The 20,326-nt window shown below is 43.4% G+C and overlaps 1 protein-coding gene across 1 annotated transcript in view; it reads left to right on the forward strand.

Moving 5' to 3' along the window:
* The first annotated feature begins 1,248 nt into the window (after positions 1–1,248).
* LOC130153037 (tropomodulin-2) overlaps positions 1,249–20,326 on the forward strand; it is a 36,448-nt gene continuing 17,370 nt past the window's right edge. Inside the window, exons 1-3 of the mRNA XM_056347452.1 lie at positions 1,249–1,405; positions 11,819–12,027; positions 13,760–13,916. Of these exons, the coding sequence (XP_056203427.1) occupies positions 11,902–12,027; positions 13,760–13,916 (283 nt within the window). The 5' untranslated portion in view covers positions 1,249–1,405; positions 11,819–11,901. The remainder of the gene's footprint in view (positions 1,406–11,818; positions 12,028–13,759; positions 13,917–20,326) is intronic.

The raw sequence follows: 20,326 nt of genomic DNA on the forward strand, positions 1-20,326 counted from the left end.
GCAAGGAGGCTGCAAGCGGAGAATTGCAGCTTTGGAGCATCTTTGTGCACTCTGCACATTGTTGTGGATACAGGTGTTTTCCTGAGCAGCGGTGGCAAAATGCCCAAGGTGACCCTTCAGTCCCTGACACTAGTCTGAGTTTTCTGCCATAGGTCTTGCTACAGGTGCCCGAGGTGTGTGGCAGGGTATGGAGTGAAGCCGAAGGCGTTGTTTATCCTAGTTGTGCTTCTTTTTCCATAAGAAAATTCATCTGTGGTGTGGCATCTGCTTCTTAACAAGGCAATGTCTTGTTTTCCTGCCAACACATCATGAAACTTAAAGACATTTTAATCACGGGAATAGCTCTTCTGCTGCTAGTGACTCATCGTTTGGTGCTTAGAACCAAGGGCCTGGGTTCAGCTAAAACACAGTACCCAGTGAAGGCAATCGGGTAAATTAAATTCTGGACATACTTGATTACAGGGGCTACATTCCAATTGTATTACCTATTATATAAAATTTCAGCTAACAGTTAACTTTCGTATAGAATAAAAGCACAAGTATAAATTGAATTGTTGAAATGAATTAAGAGAAGAGCGGAAGAACAGCAAAACAGTCTCGGCGGTCAGCTCCCTCCGCCCCAGAGCTGGCTCCCTGGAGCGGCACATCTGGGTGCAGGGCGAGGGCCCTGGGGCTCCTGCCGCAGGACCTGTTTGGCCGGGTCCGTTTGCAGAGGGTGTGAGAGGAGCAAACCTTGTCCGTAGGGCTGGCCGCCTCCACGTGTGCCCAGAAGCGCCCAGCACACCTGCTGAGGCCATCAGCCCACGCGTGGCAAGTGCGTGGGTGAGCGCCCAGGGCCGTGCACGGGGCAGGGGCGACGGCGGCGGCGGGCAGAGCAGGCAAGCTGCAGGCAGCCTGTTTGCAGGCTCCCACCCAGGGGGGCACACGGGGCAGGGGTAAGGCTGAAACCATGGCTTGCCGAGTCAGGCGGGGGGGGGGGATCCACCTGCTCTGCACATGGCTGAGGGGCCACCTCGCCTGCAGGCGTGAGGCAGAAAGCGATGGAAAGAGGTGAGGGGGGAAAGGGGGAGCACGGGGGTGGCCCGGCCAGGGGAGGGCGGGCGTGCTGCTGCTGGTGCTGCTGCTGCTGGTGCTGGTGCTGCTGGTGCTGCTGGGGGGGGTGGCTGGGGCTGCCGGTGCCGCCACTCGCGGACCCCGCGGCGGCTGCTGCCGGCCGCCGGACTACGAGTCCCAGCGTGCCCGGCAGGGCAGGGGCCGCGGTGCGCAGCCGCCGCGCCGGGCACCCACCTGCCGCCGCCGGCGCTGGGCTCGGGGCGCGGAGGGGCGCGCAGGCGGCGGGCGGCGCTGGGCTCGGGCGCGGAGGGGCGCGCAGGCGGCGGGCGGCGAGGGCCGGCCCCACAGCGGGGTAAGGCGCCGGGGCCGGGGCCGGGGCGGGGACTGGGGCCGGGCGGGCCGCCGGGGCATCGCCCGCGGGCCCGGGGCGGCGGCTCCGCGGGGCGCCGCGCACTGCGGTGCGGTGCGGAGCGGGGCGGGGGGCGCGGAGGTGCGGCGGCGGCGGAGCATCCCCGGCGCGGAGCATCCCCGGCGCGGAGCATCCCCGGCGGGGGGCGCGGGGCTCCGGCCCCACCCCGGCGGCCGCTGGAGCCGGTCCGCGGCGGGCAGGACCCGGCGGGGCTCGCCCCGGCGGCCCGCGGTGCCCGAGGCTCCCGCAGGGTGCGGAGCGCCCTTCCCCTTTCGCCTTCTGGTTTTAAGTAGCGCCTGTTCAGGGGGACGCGCGTGTTTATCGCGAGGTGCTCGCGTCCTTTATGGCAGGCGATAAACGACAAAGATTAGATGCAGCAGCGGAATAAAATACGGAAAGAAGGTATTTTTGCGATGAAGATGAGCTGTCTCTCCTCGGAGACCTGGTGCCTTTTGTGTGTCAGAAATACAGCAGGACCGATGGCGGGTGGTTACCCGGAGAGGGTCGGGATAAACGTACCAGTGACAGGTTCGGGATCAGGATGTGGATTTGGTAACATTCAGGGATATTTCCAAGCTCCTGATGAGCAAAACGTGTCCTCAAAACCTGCACATTGGCATTAGATAGCACACATGCTCTATTTTGTCATCTGACTGCAGCATTATCAGGGTGGCCCTCTGCTAATTCAAGGGGGTTTGCTTTGATGGAAGCCTGGGGGGAGTTTCTTTTGCCAGAGTAAAAATCCACAGTTGATCAGTGGGAAACATGTAGAGAAATCTGAGGACTGTAACACTGAAAAATAAACGAAAACTGGTTTGATTTGTGTGACCACCCTGAGCTTAGGAGAAACATAAACTTACGAAAAAACCATTGTAAATCATTAATGATGAAAAAAAATCAGAAATGCATCAATATCAAATATCAATTTAAAAATAAGTGGAAGAAGTAATAATATTTTTATACCATGTATGATACACTGTGTAGATCTTTTGAAAACTTATCATTTGAAAACTTTATCAAAAAGCTTTTCTTTAACTGGTTATTCTCAGAAATTGTCCTTGAACTTCCTCTGTTCTGCCCTATACTTTTGGAGGCAGGAACATGTAATGGGAAAGAAACACCTGGGACCAACTGGCCTAGTACTGCAGGCATTGCATCCTCCAGTGCCTTGCAAGGGATGCCATTACTAGAAAAATCAACCCAAACTCAGGGGTGTATGGAGGTGTCTCGCGCAATTATACTAACGATATTACGATCTTTTCCGTGGTATTCTGCGCCCATTTGCTATCTAATAGACTGTCTGCCTTTGCTGTAGTGCTGTATGCCATGCAGTTCTTAACTGGCTTCCACTATATATATATATATATGTATATAAATTTTTAGCTCTATGTAGAATGTGAAGGTTATTTGAATCATTTTAGTGACTTTGCCGACTTAAATTCTTTAGGCATCTTTTCTCCCATTCATCTAGCTTGGTTGGATTTGTCTGAACTTAGCCTCTCTCATCTTGACAATCTAAATAATTTTGTTTGAAATGGTGCGCTTTATTGCATAACTTTTCTTCCTTCCCCAAATCATTATTATTTCCAGTATTTTACAACTTCTGGCAAGCAACGCTGATGCATTTTTGCTGTTATTAATCTGCTCTAGGGTTTTTTTGTAGCATTCCTAAGTTATTGACTCTCATAGTTTGATGTCTTCCTATGACTGAGTATCCTTTTGACCGAGGCGTTGGTAGCTGTGCAGGGTTTTGCATTGAGAGGCACCAGACAGGATCCTGTAGCCACGTGCATTTGCACATGGTAGGTTAATAGCAGGGTAAACGTGTAAGTTCTGTTTACTGACCACAGCACACAAGTGTAGCAGTGTTTCTGTTTAATGGTAGAGTTTGGTCATCATTATTTGGTGCCACAGAAATCTGTAAACTTGTTTTTTAAATCCTTCTTTATCAGGATTATTTCAAGGAACAGCTGGGCCTGCAGGTCCAGCTGCTAGTCTAAAATAGGGAAACCTGAGAAGAGCAGTGACAAAAAGGTGGCACACCATTCCCTATCTGTTGGCAGCACAGGTGGAACCCAGTGTCCTTTTTTCCTGTTGATGCTTCCCACATGTGAAAAACAAACACTAGTGTTGTCTTTTCCAGGGCTGGTCTGATCTCTTTTGTTGTGTAAATAAAAAGTCTATTTCCCGGTACAATTCTTTCTCCTGTTTATTGTTTCAGCTATCAGGATGTGCACATCACAGATGGTTTCTGGCTTTGGTTTACAGCTAAAATGCAAAAAACGTAGGTAGTTACGCTGGCTCTGTACATCGGAAGGAGACAAAACAGCTCAGAAAAGATGCAAAAAGAGATTTTTTTCGAAGTTACCTAACAGTGACCATTATTAAGGGTCTAGTCCTGCAGTCGGTAGTGTATGCGCATAACCCAGCCTGTGGTTCCATCTCTGCTGTGTTTTCACTTGGTGTATATTGTTCATTTAAAAGATCAACTTAAATGAACAAGACAGGCCATGGAAGCAGGGACCCACAGCCAAAAGAAAAGCTGACCAATGCTTGATATTTGGAAGATGGTTCAACTCCTTGTCTTGCCACAGACTTTCTGTTTGACCTCGAACAAGGTGTTTCTTTCCTCCAATAGAACAGTGAAGTGGAGAAGCTCTCATGTGGCTGATGGTGTTTAAAGTACCACAACAGTTGGCTCCATGTAAACATGATCGATCAGTGAGGGTGCCAGAACCCGGCCTTTGGTTTCCTGAGGATGCCTTTTTACAAAGCTGCAGATAATTCATACCCCAGTGTGTGCTTTGCTTTGCACTCATGGTAGGCGTGCTGATGACATGAAGTACAATTCTTTACACAACGGAAAATCTGGGGCACTGAACTGGGTGAAGACACCATCTGGTAAACATCACAGCTATTACTGTAATGTGCATGGTGCAGGAACCGATTAATCCGTGTTCATCTAGGGGCCACAGAGCCATGGGCTGCTGTGTCACAGGACTGGGAGCATGTATGTCCCAGGGCGCTGCTGGCCAGGGGAGGTACAACCTCTTGTTCCACGGTAAACCAACACCTGTCTGCAGCAGAATCAAACCTGCAGGGTCTGGTAGTTATCCAAAGAGGCCAAAATATCGTTGGTGCCTCACAGAAAATAATGAGGCTGTTTTCTTCCAGTTGCTATCAGATGGGCACTCCTACTGTCACTTATAACTGATCAATATCATCACTGATAGTCTTAGTTGGTTGTGATGTTAAGTCTTGTCCGAGGAACCGTCAGTCAACCACCACCAGTACAGCTTGGCACAGGGTGTTTCTGTTCACGTTGGAGCTGAAGCTTACAGGTGACAAATTGTGGGTTAAACTGCCATTTCATAGTCCATTTTGTCTGTATAAAAAGACTTTGCTCCCCAGGATTTTCAGCCTAGCACTTCAAACTGCCTTCAGTTTCAGACAGTAACTATGTTACGGTTTTATTTTAGAAAAGGTAATTAACCTTGCATGGATTTTCAAATAATCAACTTAAGTTCTAAAGATGGAAGAAACCTACCTTCCAGTTCTAAAGTTACCAGTTGCAATGAGCACAATAGCAGATAGTTGCTTCATTATTTTAGAACTGAACTTTACCCCTCTAAAAGCAAGGGGGACTCTCTCCCTGCAGGGGACACAACAGACTGACAGGTCTCTCTGGGCTTTTCTGTTTCCCATACTTGACGCATCACTGGAGTGCCAGAGCACTGTACACAATCCCAGTATTATCTCTAACACTTAAGTTTCTTCTGTCATCCTCTTCCTGTAGGTAGGAATTGAGTGATTTAAAGGTGTTTTTTTCATGTAAGACTGGCCTAAATCATCATATGGTCACTGTATAACTAGTCAGTTTTTGTGTGGAAAAAATTCTAGTGGCTATGATTTAAAAATATGACAATACCCAGAGAAGCAGGTTATAAATTCATCAGGCATTGTAAAGAAATATACTTCCTTCACAGGACTTAGTTTCCTGTTTTGAACGGTTATGAATAACACCACTGATATTATTTTAGAAATAATCTGAAATTAGTTGCTATATAGCTTTATTCTGCATCAGTGGGAGAAGCATTAATATGTCATCTTTCTTTAATTGCCAGTGAAAAACCTTTCATGTTATCTGAATCAAAGGGAATACATCCCTTTATATCTTCTATAAATAACAGTACAATGGATAATTTTGCAACATACATGATGGTTTTCTTATAAAAGGCATGACTGAACTCCCATTAAAGTGAATTGATGCCTCACACTTCATTTGCATAGGAGTTGTCAGTCCCTTAGAAGAGAAGCCAACTGTAATGCAAACTGCGGAGTGGCATAAGCGTTACCGGGGTTTGGAAAGGCTCATCCAATTATGAAGTGGAGTTTCTGATCACTGAATGATTATCCTAAACGTGCAGGCCTAGTCGAATATTAGGACAACGTAATTGTTAATTATTTACCAGTCTCTATACAGTACTACGCCAGTTGCTAGGAACAGAATGTGAAATAACCCTGTGTTAGCCCTGGAGAAAAAAAGCGTTTTAAATATACAGGGATTTTTAGGGATTCTTTGCTACAGTATGGCAAAAGATGGCAAACTGGGCTGGAATAGAAGAGGTTTGGTCACGTTGTGACTTGCTGAGAGCTAGTCCTGAGCTCAGTGCCATGTGCAGCTGGATGTGCTCCCCCGCCAGCCCCAGAGACACCCTCGCGAGGGACCCAGTTCTACAAATCCTGAAACAGGTTATTCGCTTTGATCCACCTGATCATGCTGTGCCCTGGATGGAAAGGGTTAGACAAGGAACAGTTCAGTGCTCCTTATGTCGTGAGTTCTTCAGAAGGTTTTTTTGGGAAACGGGTGGAAAAGTTGAGGGATTCTAGAAGACCAAATCCTTTCCTACTGAGCTCCCTTCCATTTTTTACCTATGCAAGTTTCCTTCATGTGTCTACTGTCTCGATCTACAACAGCACCTGTAGCTAATACCATTTTCATCATACACAAAAACCCCCAGTTTCATAATACTTCACTGTATGTTCCTATCATACTTCTGTGCTGTGCTGGCCCTAACACTTCCTTTCTATCTTTTCTGAGATTTCTGAACCTCCTAGTTCAAAACAAAGAAGAAATTTTGCACCACAAAATGGGAACTCTGAGTATACATCTCCTATATGTTTGTGCTTAGAAAGTACATATTAGTCTTGTTTTTTAAGTATAAAAATAAAAAAGGAACCTTATTTATATGTTCAATAATTGAGTGTTTATCAATTTTTAAAATTTTTATTTAATTATTTTTAAGTTTGGGCTTTCAATAGCACAGCCTTATTTTTCAGAGCAGTTCCTGGACAGCAGAGCGGTCCCCTGTGTGGCGCTGAATTAAGCGTAGGTGGGAGCACTCCACTGTCTGGATGGTGCAGAACAAGCACCTCCTTCAACTGAGCAGCTGCCAGTGTTGCACAAACGCTGCTCTTAATCATAATGGCCCCAATCCTATTTATTTGGTCCAGTATCATTTTAACTTGAGATTTATTCCACCTGTTTCTTATTTTCATGCTTAGCTACTTAAGACTATTTAGAGAAAGGGAAGAATGTTTCCACATTTACCGATCAGTTTCACAACTATTTTTCAAAGCACAAATATCCAGCACTGTGGATACAGAGATAGTTTAAAACAGATCCTACATCAAGAATTCCTTTCTAAACACCAGTTGCCATGATTTGGAAAAGTGAGAACAATTTCTCAAATATGATTATAAGAACATTCTTTTTTCCTATATAAATGAAAATAACTGTTGGGGTTTTTTTCCCATTCAGCCCATCTCTTTTCATATATAATAATAATAAATGCACATTGCCATGCAGCTTCGTTCTTCACTTGTACACACTATCAAAAGCTAGAAATTCCCATTGTTTGTATCATGGTGTTCTCATCTCTACAGGATCCCAGAGACAGTATGTTTTTCTAGGTATGTAGCCTGTGTTTTAGACAGCATGAGTGACCTGATGTGCCATTGTAGCTGCTGGTCAATAGAAGGTTCTATAGTTCTAACTATAGAACTATAGTTCTAAGGTTCCAACTCATCTCAAGGGATCCAAGCAATGTGAGTGGGACCTCTCTGACATCTAACATTAATTCAGCAGAGGACTGATTCCCTCTCGAAAGAACTATCGGTGTCAGTGGTAGAGCATTATGACAGTATTATGGTATCAGCAGAAACTACAGCTTAGCTACCCTAGAAAGAAAGCCCTTTCAGTGTATAAGGATTATACCCAAAAAGTACCTACAGAACACAGCAAAGTGTAGAGGAGTTTTGTCACAGCAGGTGTTGACTACATAGAGCAATAATGTTGTTACGCAGGCTGACTAACGACACTCTTTTTGTCTTTGAAAACATTATTTTGAATTCTGGTGTTGACAAGCATGGCTGAAAAAGCTGCCCCAAATAAAACAGAAGTATGCATTTCTTTCTTTAGAAGGAATCAAAGATAAAAATATAGCAATGGAGTCTTTGAAGCTCACCAAGAAACATCTGCGCTCTACAAAGATTTAAAAGTAGCACGTGGTCAGCAGAGATGCTACCTCTTAGAGTTGTGTACTACCCTGAATCAGCATAGATTTCACGTGCTGGGCATCCAGCAGCATGCTGTGCTGTTTAACGGTGGGTATTTGAGCCCATGGGAAACTGTAGTGCTCCTTATTGAAACTGAACGGGGGGTGGGGGGGGTGGGGAAAGGGGACTTGTGCCCCTCCATTCCTTACTCTCCTTGTTCACTCTTCCCAGTAAGTCTGAAGGGAAACTCCGTAGTCTTAACCCGTGGTCCCTCATTCTGCTTCCCTCAGTGTCCCTAATGCAGCGACCATTCAACAGTATATCCCCTCTGCAATTAGATTGAACATCTCCTTTCTACTGTGTGACATCTGATCTGCTATTGTATGCTCAAAATAACAGTAGTTGGGAGGTTAGTTAGGATTGCTTTTTTAACAGATTAAAGTTTTCATAGAGTAATCATAACAAAGAAAACCCAGTGGATATAATCTGCAAAAAGTAAACAGTATGTGCACACTCCAGAAAGTCAAGCCACAATAAGAAGCAGCACAGACAGCATATGGTCCTGTTTACATACACAAAATTAACAGTATGAAATCCTATTAGGAAGGTGGAGATCGTAATCATCACATTAGACAGCAATTTCCAGAGTACGTGAACTCGAGACTTCAGCATTTCCTTCCCAGACTGAATGATGCTGAGTTGTTAGATTCACCTCGTTCCCTTGGTTTCCAACAGTGTGATTGTGGTGAAAGGTCAGTAGAGAGCACAAAGGCATGACACGAACGGTAAGCGTTTCAGCAGAGCTTTCAGTAGGCTGTACAGTGGGGTGCAGGCTCCAGAAAAGCTTTACTACTTACTGGGATTGTAGACAAAGAAGTTCCCTAAGCAGTGTCTTCTGCTTTTGTTCAGCCACAAAAGAGTAGGATTCAGTTGTGAAAGGGAAAACATAAAAGGAGTTTCTGTTGCAAATGTATGCATGCATGAAAAGCATGATTTTAAGCTCTTCCATGCACACTAATCTAACAAGGGTTATCCAACGTAGTGCTTCATGCCATGAGGGAAGTTAGACTGATACATCTTTAATATCTGGGTTTATATTTCTTTTTGGGTATCCCTGCTGCACGTGGTCAAATGCCTTCCCTTCCAAAAGTAAGAGGAAGCAGTTACAACATTGAAAACCCTCACCTGTTGCAAAGTGTCTCCTGGCACATCTCCCTGTTATGGCCAAGCACTTGGGTAACTCACAAAGAAATCAGAAATGTCTGGTACACACAGTCCATACTCTGCAGTAATTACCCGTTAGCACCCGGATTCAACTTCGCAAACCTTTTCACAGAAGCCATTGTTTTGCTGATATCGGTAGAACAATCCTTAGTTGCACTCCTGGATGGAATTGTGCGGGTACCGCGGGGGGAGGGGTGCTGGGACCAGGCCCCCTGCACAGCGCGACTGCTCAACCTCAGCCAGGGACACTGTTACATACTCTTAGCAGTTGCTTTTCCAACAATATTTAATTAACCTAACCATGGGATTACATTTCTGTCTTTTCCAGGGATGCGATTAAACTCTAATAAAATAATCATTTAAACTGTTAAAGAGAGTTTAAAGAGGTCTAATCCCCTCAAAGAAATTTTTCAGCCCAGTTAATGGCTGCTAGCTGAAATGTTACTTTTTAATGAGTTTATCCAAAGAAACTTAGAGAAGGCATCTGATGCCTTAGCACAGAAATGTTGTACTGCAGCTGAATTTGTTTTTACAATCTAAACAAATACACTTACCGCTTTTAAATAGTATGCTTTCATTATTTAACAAGTAGTTTTGGTAACAAACTGTATCAGTTAAGTGTATGTAGAACTAGTGTTCTCTTTAAGCACCAAATACACAAAAACGTTAGCTCTTTTGGACTTTTTTTTTGCAAAAATATCTCTCACACTCACTGCATATGATAGAATTTTGGTAATATAAGATTTTTTTAACAACTGCTGTAGCTTTGTGAAACATTAGATGCTGACTAACTTCCTAAAATAAATTTTCAATTTAAAGAACAGTTGAATTCTACCATGACGTTTGGAACAGCCTGACAACGATGTTAGGCTATGAAAGCAGGGACAACAAGTAGAGCAGTAGTAAGGAAAAAATGAAAATGTAGGGGAAATAATGCTTTTTCTTAGAATAGAATGTTTAAGTGTTTGAAGTCAAGGCTTGCCATGCCTTGCAGTATTCATAGAACTCCAGATTTTTCAAATTTCTAATTCTACTAATCATTATTTTCTCTTTCTATAGGTTGCTGATTTCTAGTTTTCTCAATAAACAGAAAATTGAGATATGTTTTGATATTTAGTATTTTAATAGTGAAACTCTAAGGAAATGCAACATTTTCACTTGGATTTTGAATAGAATAAAAATAAAGATCAGGCTTCCAGCTCTTATGAAGAGCAACAGAACCTGCATGGCTTTTGTTAACTTACGACAATTAAAGATTTGGCCAAAGGAAATTGGAGTTTGGTTTGATACATAAGCCAGATGTAGGTGCCAGCTGGCTGCTTTCCATATCAACCATAACACTGAAATTTGTGAATGCAAAACCTTAGCTGTAAAACTGCACGGCTAGCTGTGTGATTTGGAGAGCTCTGGTGCTGATGTGGGAAACTGGGCAGACTTGGGGCGGCCTGGAACACAGTTAAAGTCCCCAGGTGATGCTGTGTCTGGTCATAGATAATTCTTTTCCGCTCCTTTCATTTAGAGGCACATTCTGGCTCTAGAATTGGTTCTGGACAGGAGAAAAAGAGCAAGTGAAGACAGAGAGTCATAGAATGGGTTGGGTCGGAAGGGACCTTAAAGACCATCTAGTTCCAACCCCCCACCAGGGGCAGGGACCCCTCCCACCAGCCCAGGTTGCTCCCAGCCCCATCCAGCCTGGCCTTGGGCACTGCCAGGGATGGGGCATCCACAGCTGCTCTGGGCAGCCTGGGACAGCACCTCGCCACCTTCATAGCACTTTGTCATATAACAAATTATATGGCATTGATGATTTTGGCCATGCAGATGACACTTGTTACTGATCAGTTGGGATCATCCAACAGGGGTTTGTGAAATACTAAGTCCATATCTTTTTCATGACTGTGTTTTGAACACCTGCAGGTGCCCCATGCAGCAGACTAATTTACAGATGATCTTTTGAGCTAAGTAGCATATCCTCACTGCAAGGATTATTTTGATCATGTGCTGTCATTCGTAGCCAAACATTTTGAAATAAGACTACCGACCAGCATACTTTAAAGTTGCTTCAGTAACCAGAATGTACCAAAAAGCCAGCCAAGATTATGTGGGTAAACTTTCAGCCACCGGCAAAGCTGGGATAGGAGAGAACACCTCAAAGGATAACAATTTGCTTCTCGTTTGTCAGCGTTGGACTGCTTTCTGTGACTGTGCCGCTTCCCTCTGCCTTTAGCAAAAAGAGCAAGCAGATACTGCTTTTTTTCTAAGTAAATTAAATAAAACAGATTCATCTCTATGGAAAAGATAACTTCCCAGTGTTTTTTTTCTTATCTACCTCTCAAAGCTTCTCTTCGCCACTGCGCTCATGAGGTTCCCAAGCATACTGCAGCCCTCCTTGCTCTTTGGCTACTGCTGCACAGGCAGCCCCAGCGCTTCCCGCACCCCCTCTGCTGAGCCAGGACATCTTGCTGCTTTGTTTTCACTAATAAAGTGTAAATGTGACTCTCGGCATGGCTTATTAGGGCTTATTAGGATTACATCAGCTAAATAGACATACTCATAATGCTTTATTGTTAACAGTGAGTGAAGTCGCAAGAAGCTCAGTACTCCTGGATGGTTGAAATCTTGGCAAGCATCATCAATCTAGCCGTGCAGCGAAAGCCATGTCTCTGCCCTTCCGAAAAGAGTTGGAGAAATATAAGAATATCAACGAAGATGAAATACTCAGCAAACTCTCAGAGGACGAACTGAAACAGCTAGAGCATGTTCTCGATGACCTTGACCCTGAGGTTAGTGATGGTGGCCAGGGGAATCATAGTTCAAAAGCTGCCTATTGTAAATGTCACATACTGCAGCATTTTATATTTGTATTCTGTTCCAGCAGAGGCAACGTACCCTAAAGTATGAGCAGCTTGGCTAGGGACATGTTGATTTTATTCCTGCTGTGATGTGCTACTTGCTGTTGTACAAGTCACTGTGCCCTTTCTCTATCCCTTGCCTATTTAGACGTGAGCTTGTGTGCAATCTAAATCTTTAATCATGTTTGTACACTGCAGCATGATGAGAAGCTTTTTATGGCTGCTATTTCTGAGCCCAGCAATAAACAAACAAACATAATGTGTGTTTGTGAAGATCGGATCTTTTGAACTTCTGAAATGGATTGACTATGTCATTCGCAGATATTTTTAACTGAAGAGAATATATTTAGGCATGATTAAGAAAAATAAGGTTCAGCTACACAACTGTGATTTTCTAGACAGCAAGGATGATTTGAGTATTTGAAGACACTTTCACAAAGAGTTTAAAGATCTCTGCCTTGGGAACCACTTAGTCCTACAATAATGAGGTTAGTCACAAGTGTACTAGATGGGAATTCTGACTGTACCTACCCCAAAACCTTCCAAACTGATGTAGGAATTTGAAAACTGGCAAGTAAAGTGGCAGATAAAATCCATTCACTCTGGAAACAAAATCAATTCGAAACAACACAATAGATATATAGCTTCTAGTTCTATAGCAGAAATTTACCTGGAAATTAAGGGTGGGCTTTACTGTTCTCTCCCTCCATGTTGCCACTTCTCTCGCTACTATCACTTCTCCAATGGAGACACGAAACATTAAAAAAAAAAAACACAACAAACAAAACAGGCCATAGTGCATTTGTAGTCAGGCTACATATGTGCAGTAAATTTGTAACGCTCTGGACATGCTTGTGCACTCCCAGGTAAGATGTCTAGTGGCTTGAGTTCACTGGATGTGCTCAGAATTCCCTAGATATTTGCCATGGATCAGATTTACTGTGCATGTTGTCGCCAGTGATGAAGTGTTTCTGCAGTACTCTGGAGCATCTTCAACATGTTGGCTTTACTGCACACATGCTACAAATTCCATGTACCTGTATTCCTTTCTGGGGTTTTCTGGACTGAAATGTGTGAGCCTTATGCATTTTCCTGTATTATGGGGATGCAGATGCAATCACATGGTCACACAGCTACATATTTAAAGTTGGGTTTCATCTGCTTGCTTCCTGCATACTCTAAATAGGTGAAATCCACATCATTCACTAATTACTTTCTGTGCATGCATTCATTTCTGAAGTCCAAGAGACAGCTGCATTAGAACGAAAGGAATTTCTGAAAAAATGAGAGAGAGAAAAATGAGGAGAGAGAAGAGTAAATGAAGAGAAGAAAATTTATAGAAAACTTATCTTAGTCTATTTACCTGGACTGCAAACTCTGGTTATAATAAGGATAACACAAAGAGCTCTGATCTTGCTTAGTCCTTTGGTACTGTGATTGTAAATATGGTTAATAAAAATATTAATAGGTGGTACAATCAGAAGCCTGACAGATACACTGGTTTTAATGGTTACATTTAGGTAATGCGTGTTATTGTTTTCACCAAAGAGCATTATGTGAAATAACACACAAAGAATGATTTAACTTAGAAAACAGCATTGAAATGAAATTTGGAATGCTATATGACATTGCCTCATCTCCTTTACATGCCTCTCTTTCACAGAATGCCTTGCTTCCCGCGGGATTTCGGCAAAAGGATCAGACCACTAAACCTGCCACGGGCCCTTTTGACAGAGAGCGCCTGCTCTCATACTTGGAGAAGCAAGCACTTGAGCACAAAGACAGAGAAGACTTTGTGCCATTTACAGGGGAAAAGAAAGGTACCATCCATCCTCGTGTCGGTGCTGAGTAATGGACTGCTTGGGCACAGGCGTCCAGCGCTGCCTGGCCTGCTTGTGCAATGCACTGGGGCAAAGAGGTGGAGGCTGTTCCTGTGCAGGGTGAGGCTCAGGAGTCAGATCCAGAGCGGTGGTAGCAGAGGAAGAAGTGGTGCTGTTACCTGCCACGTCGTGCTCTGCCGTGCTACTCTGGAGTTACAAAGGCGGGTTTAATCAGGCTTTGTGACGAGGAACACACAAACGCCAGCCCAGCAAGGGCTCCATCAGCAGCTCCCAGACCAGCAAACGCCTCCGTTTGCAGTCAAGCATGGACAAGGTGGCCTCGCTGACCTCGCTGGGGCCATTCCCGTGTTCAGCATTAGGCCCGTGCAGGGGTACTGTAGTGGGGGAGGTGCTTAGGAGGAAACGTGTAAATGCCTTTCTGAGTAAGTATTGCCTACAATTGCTGTAAGTAATAGCTCAGGGAATATGCTTACAAAAAATAAGTACTTTTCCACTTGTTTACTACACATCTGGCAATGCTATTCATGCAGACAGTTTCTCTGTTTCCCCTTTCCTACAGCTACAGGAAAAAAAGGGAAAAACAGGAAAACCTAATTCTAATCATTCAAACATTGGTAGGATAACCTTAGGGCAGGAACAGTCATACTTTTAAGCAATGTTCCTTTAGCACCATTATGTCCTTTTTGTCATTTCTGTAAAGTGGGTTAAAATGCCTACCTTGGGCTACCCCTTCATTCAAGAAGGAACTTACTATGCCTGGGTCCATTTCTGGCCATCTAATGTATTTGCCGTTATTTCAGTGGGATCTGCTTAAGAGAAAGCAGATATTTCCAGAAAGTCAAAGGCAGTATTTTTTACTTTATGTATCATTACCGAAGATAAAAAATGTTATTTGCAGGCCAAGAGTTGTTGCTATCATTACATTGTGCTCTCAGTCTTTGAAACAATGGTTTTAGACAAATGAGACATTTTTCAGCTAGATCTGATTGATGTGTCATTTTATCACGCAGCATATTCTTTAACCTACTTTTCCTTCCATCATAACTTGTGCCTACTGCTGTTCACGGGGTTGATTCTGACCCACTGAAATGCAGTGACACTGCAGTGATCCTGCTGGTAGCCGGAGTGATCAAGTACATACGCAGAAAAGAAAATGGTTTATTGTAGTATGGACTTATGGCCAGTTGTTTCCAGTCTCCTACACACCGCTGTGTTAGAGCAGCACAAGTTACCACTTGCAGGTCTCTGTATATTTATACCAACATCTTCAGCCAGGTCTCATCTTACTGATACTTGCTGGCTTAGGGCTAAGACTTTGCATTTTGCACTGTAGTCATGCCTGAGATCTCCAAACGCGCCTGAAACAAGCACACAAAACCCTGGTGGTGCGTGGAATCCCATATACCCACAGGACTGGCACTTGATCTGTACAAAACCGGTGCCTGTATTGTCCCTGACGGTGCTATTGTATATACTGGCCTGTTTGTTCTATTTCAGTTGGCTTTTGATGAGGCTGAAGCAATATTGTTCCTACATTTGCTTCCAGATTCCCTTAAAGTGCTTATTAGTGCTGCTTCTTAATTCCTGGTGTCTCTGGTGTGGAAATACCACTGCTTTACAAACACAAGTAACTACACATTGTGCTCAGCACAGAGTGGGTTCAGCCATGTTAGCATTTAAAGCTATTCTTATTTTGGCTTTTGATTCAATGGTGATAATTTACGTCAAAATCACAATTTTAGGAATTATCACGATTATGAGGTTATGACAGCAATTTAGGCTAAGGAAGTTATTCCCTTAATTTCTCCTGTGCCTTGTACAACATTGACAAAATCCTTAGTATTTAGCAGATTAAGTCAGATGAAGACAACCACGTTCTGTGATTTCTGCAGTCATTTTAGAATTATAATCTAAACAGAAAGAACTCTACTAAATTTGCTTTGAAACCAAAGGCCAAATGCCATGAAAATACCCTTTGTTTCTTTATTAATATTAGAAATAACTAAATTAGTCTGAGATCTGGTGAGGTTCTGTACCTTGTCAATTGAGAACTGGATGGACCGCTCAGTGGTGTTTTCCTGCTGCTTTAAGGGAGCTGGCTTTGAGGAAGAATCTGCTTATTTTGAGCTTGGCACATCCCATATTGGTACTTGAGTATCTCTTCTGCTGCCCCCAGCTTGCTTGGCAGGAGGTGTCCTACAGAAAGACCACCAGGCTTGTGGTCTTCACTGCCTCCTTTTCTTATTCTCCTTCCCCCCTGCTCTGCACTGCAAAGACTTCGTGTAGAATCTGAGCCTTATAAAGCATGACTGAAGTCTCCATCTGCCAAATGTACTGAAACCTTCCCACGAATTGTATGATAATCCTGCTAATTGGGTGAACCTGGTAAAATGTGATGGATATTGCACAAAGGCCATGTGTGGCTGGCTCTGGATCTTAGAATCCATGCTTGTAACTGCAGCATTACTTGTTTTGAGACTCTCAATTGAAAAAATACAACGTCTGTATTAAAATATTAATTACTTGATTTGCATTTGTAAGTTATTTTCTGTGCAAGGACACAAAGCAATCCTGCAAAGACATTTCCAAGATGTGACACTACATGCTAGATTTAAAATCACTTTAATTAAAAAATAATTAGTATTCTTCCAAAACTGAGTAATTAGTTCAGGATAAATAATTTACGTTTCTAAAAATGTGCCCTCAAAAGCAACTGAAGAAGGATATCTCTTGATAAAAAGCTTATTCCTTACCTGCATGTTGATGGTCTCTTAAGTTATATTTACAAATTCATAAATATTTATATGATTATATTATATATATACCTGTTAAATGATTTCTTTACATGTAATGTAGCCATACTGCAAATAGCCCCAAATTAATTTTACACTAATTCTGCTAGGTAAAAATTAAGTTCTGGAGCAGCTCTAAAATGCATCCAGTTGCGTATAATTACAAATGGGAGGTGTTGATGCCACTGCACCGTTTGGCACTATTTACCACCTGAGAATATTTGTGTATCAGTAAGATTAGAATATGTCAGGTGCTGTTTAAGCTTTTGTCAGTGTTTTGTACTGTGGTGTTTGTCTGCCACTGGGAAAGTATCTGTTTTTTCAAATTTAGGAAGTGGGATGCTTCTACCAAACGTTAAGTGACATTTCTACCAGTTCCTGCATTTATTATGCAAAGCTGATACTGACTTGAAAATTCAGTGATGAGCCAAAAAGAGGGTGGCATTTAAAATATCCTCCTTTCAGAACAGTCTGTGATAAATCATTATTTTTAATCTACTGTCTCTGCCTTCCTTTTTTTTGTTGTGAATGTTTTATTAGAGAGCTCTTGACCAAAAGGCAATACCAAGCAGCTGCTGAAAGACAAAATTCAGTTGCCGACATTGGTCTCTATCTGCTGAACATGACCATAAGGTTTTGATTGTGCTAGAAAACAAGCCAAAACAAATTCCAGAGCTGACAGGGGTATTCAGGGTGGTTAAAGCACAGGAAGTGTTAAATATGAGCTCAAGAGGGGGGGCTGATTGTGCAGGGAATTGCCTTGTTTTTGACTGTAATCATGGTTTGGAAAGGCTGGAAACTTTTTTTTGCCAAAAAAAAAAAAAATCGAATGTATGGCATGCATTAGGGTTTTGGCCCTCTGCTGTATTCCAGCTTGTTAACGTACTATGTTAATTGCTGTACAAAGAGAAAGTTTTAAGCCTGTATGGGATAGCTCTCAAATTTCAAGGAAAACCCGTTTTGAGATGAACCAGGGCCAGAATGGTCACAGCCTGAAAGGCACACACCCAAACTGGCCACCAAGCAATTTTTTCGGACCACCTTAGCCCTCATCCTCCCTAACACAAGTATGGGGTGGGGACTTCATTTGGAAGTTCCCATGGTGAGCGTTTGCTGCCATAGTTGTGTGCAAACAATCCGATCTGGTGGCTTTCAGGACTGTTGTGCAGCACGGCTATTAATCAGCCATTCCACAGAGAGTTCCTTGTTAATGAGTGATGGAGGTATAGGGAGTTAGGGCTGGTAACTGTAGCGATGGCCAGTTTGTGTTTATTTTATGTATTTTTGGATTAGTTCCTACCTAGGATATTCTAGGAATCCTTACATAGGACCTGATGAACTACAGAAGTTACTCAGACTAACCCACTGCATTTAACACATAACAGCTGGTTAGCACACTTTGATCACTGTGAAGCCTTTTCTGTATCACTTTCAAGTTCATGAAAGGTCCAGGAATAAAAAGAAAAGGTGGAGAAAGCAAGGGGCAGTGCAGGCACAAAATATCAGAGCAATGTCAATGCTGCGTGTTTGCTCTTACTGAATGCGGTGTGTGCATCTGATCTCAGTTAAGATCTGAACACCACTGTAATCCAAACATAAACTATTAACTGCATTTCTGTTTCTGCTTTGTTGCAGTGGTCCTCTTAAGGACATGATTCTAACGAAACATAATTGAAAAAAGTTCTGTTGTTGGGAAGTATCATTAGATATGAAAAGTTGGCTGTGCCATTTTAAATTGCTATAAGGATTGCTGTTTCAACCCTTCACCACTATCCCTGTTTTCTACAAGGTCTCCCACTCCTTGCCAAACCATTTCATTTTGGATCTGATCCAGTTCTCATCAAAGTCATGGAAAAACTCCAGTGGATTGGGCTATTATTATTTGTGGCTGGAAAGGGAAAGGAAACATGTTTGTATGTGATTAAATGCTATAATTTTTAGCCAACTGATAAAAGGGAAAAGGAAGAAAATAAGGATGATTAAACCAGAGAACTTTTGGCTAAACCCCTGTTTTCAGTTGCTCTGGCAGAGACCATCTATCTTGCATGTTGTGCTGTGCCAAGCAGAGTATCAATACACAGCACTAGTAATAATGACAGTCATTTTCAGAAGGTCAAGGTATTAGAGTAGATGCTAATGAGTTCCCATCCCAGTTTCTCTTAACAGACTCTAGATAAAAAATTAGGGTTTAGTTTAGAGACATGGTATCTTTCTTGGATTGACAAAGGCAGTCTTTTCACCCCCAATGCTGAAATGGTTTATTTACATTTTTGCCACCTTCTTCCTGTTCTTCAAGGCTGAAATTTACAACTGATGTTTGTCTCTTAAAGCATTGAAAGTGCTGCAGCTGCTGACAGTAATGCCTCTGGCCAGTGCCTTTCACTGCTTGCTTTTGTAAGACCTTGCTTTAGTTGCTCGTGACTTTGCCAAACTCACACAGTTCAAGCTGAAATTTCCCATGCTGCGAGTCTGCCTCAGGGTGAATTTTTGGAAAGTGTCAGCAAAAAGGACTTTGCTGTTTCCAAGAACAAGATTAGGAGAAAACATATTGTTTCAGCCATCTCAAGTAAATTTTTCCAGCTGTTTTTTCATGAGCTGCAGTGCCTCCATGCTTTGAAGAGCAGACTTGAAATGTATGCCTTTTGCAATCCCCCGGGAAATACACTTGAATTTGGCATCTTCAAAATACTGGACTTTCTTGCACATCCCATTTGTTGTTGCGTTCTCAAATATTTCCCCTGCAGTGAGTATTAGTCATGTCCTCAGAGCTTCTGCCTGCATGTGCAGACAGCACGTGGGACAGCCTAGGAGGGCCCGGCGAGACCTGCGTGGCCGGATGGAGGGTGCGGGATGCTCTTGGAAACTGCTTGTCTGATGGGCACTGTCCCACCACAGCCATGGGCCGGGGGGCTCTCTCCTGCTCTGACAGTGCTCCTCTCACTTTGAAAGGGCACCGTAAAGGAGAAAAAATGAGTAAAGAGCCAGCGGAGAGGCACGTGCAGAGAGGTGGAGGGACTGGCTTTCAAGGAGCTGTGTGAATATGTTTAAGATGAAGGACTAGATGGGGAAAGGAGCTGCAGAAGAGAGCAATGGTAAGGAAGAGAGGGCAGAGGGAAAGGAAGTGCTGGGAAAGGTCAGGATTCAAAGATGTGCAAAACCATGAGACCCAGGGGATAGGGAAGGCACAGGGGACAACAAGGAAAGGTACAGAGAAGAAGGATATGCGGGATGGGAGAAAGGAGGCCAGAGGGGAACATCCCTAGTGTGGCATCTGGCTCTGCCCAAGTTTCAGCCTTCTGTGATGTCCCTGAGAACCTGAAGCCCAGCGGCACAGCTTGGCTCTCTTCCTCCTCTGCTGCCATTCCACATCAGGCACAAGAGCTCTCTGCTCTGTTGGTGAAGCAGATTAATCCAGGTGGCAATCCAGAGGACTGCTGTGGACCACAGGGATCCTGACTGTTGTGATAATCCACGTGAGGGTCTGATGAAATTTTGGGCTTTCTTGTTTTAAAGATGATAGGTTGGCTTTTTGTTATTTTTATTTGAGAAAGTATACTTTTCAGAAGTATTCTTTAAAGGGTATCACTAAAGTGGCAG

The sequence above is a fragment of the Falco biarmicus genome, chromosome 7, assembly GCF_023638135.1.
Source record: "Falco biarmicus isolate bFalBia1 chromosome 7, bFalBia1.pri, whole genome shotgun sequence".
Classification (NCBI taxonomy): Eukaryota; Metazoa; Chordata; class Aves; order Falconiformes; family Falconidae; genus Falco; species Falco biarmicus.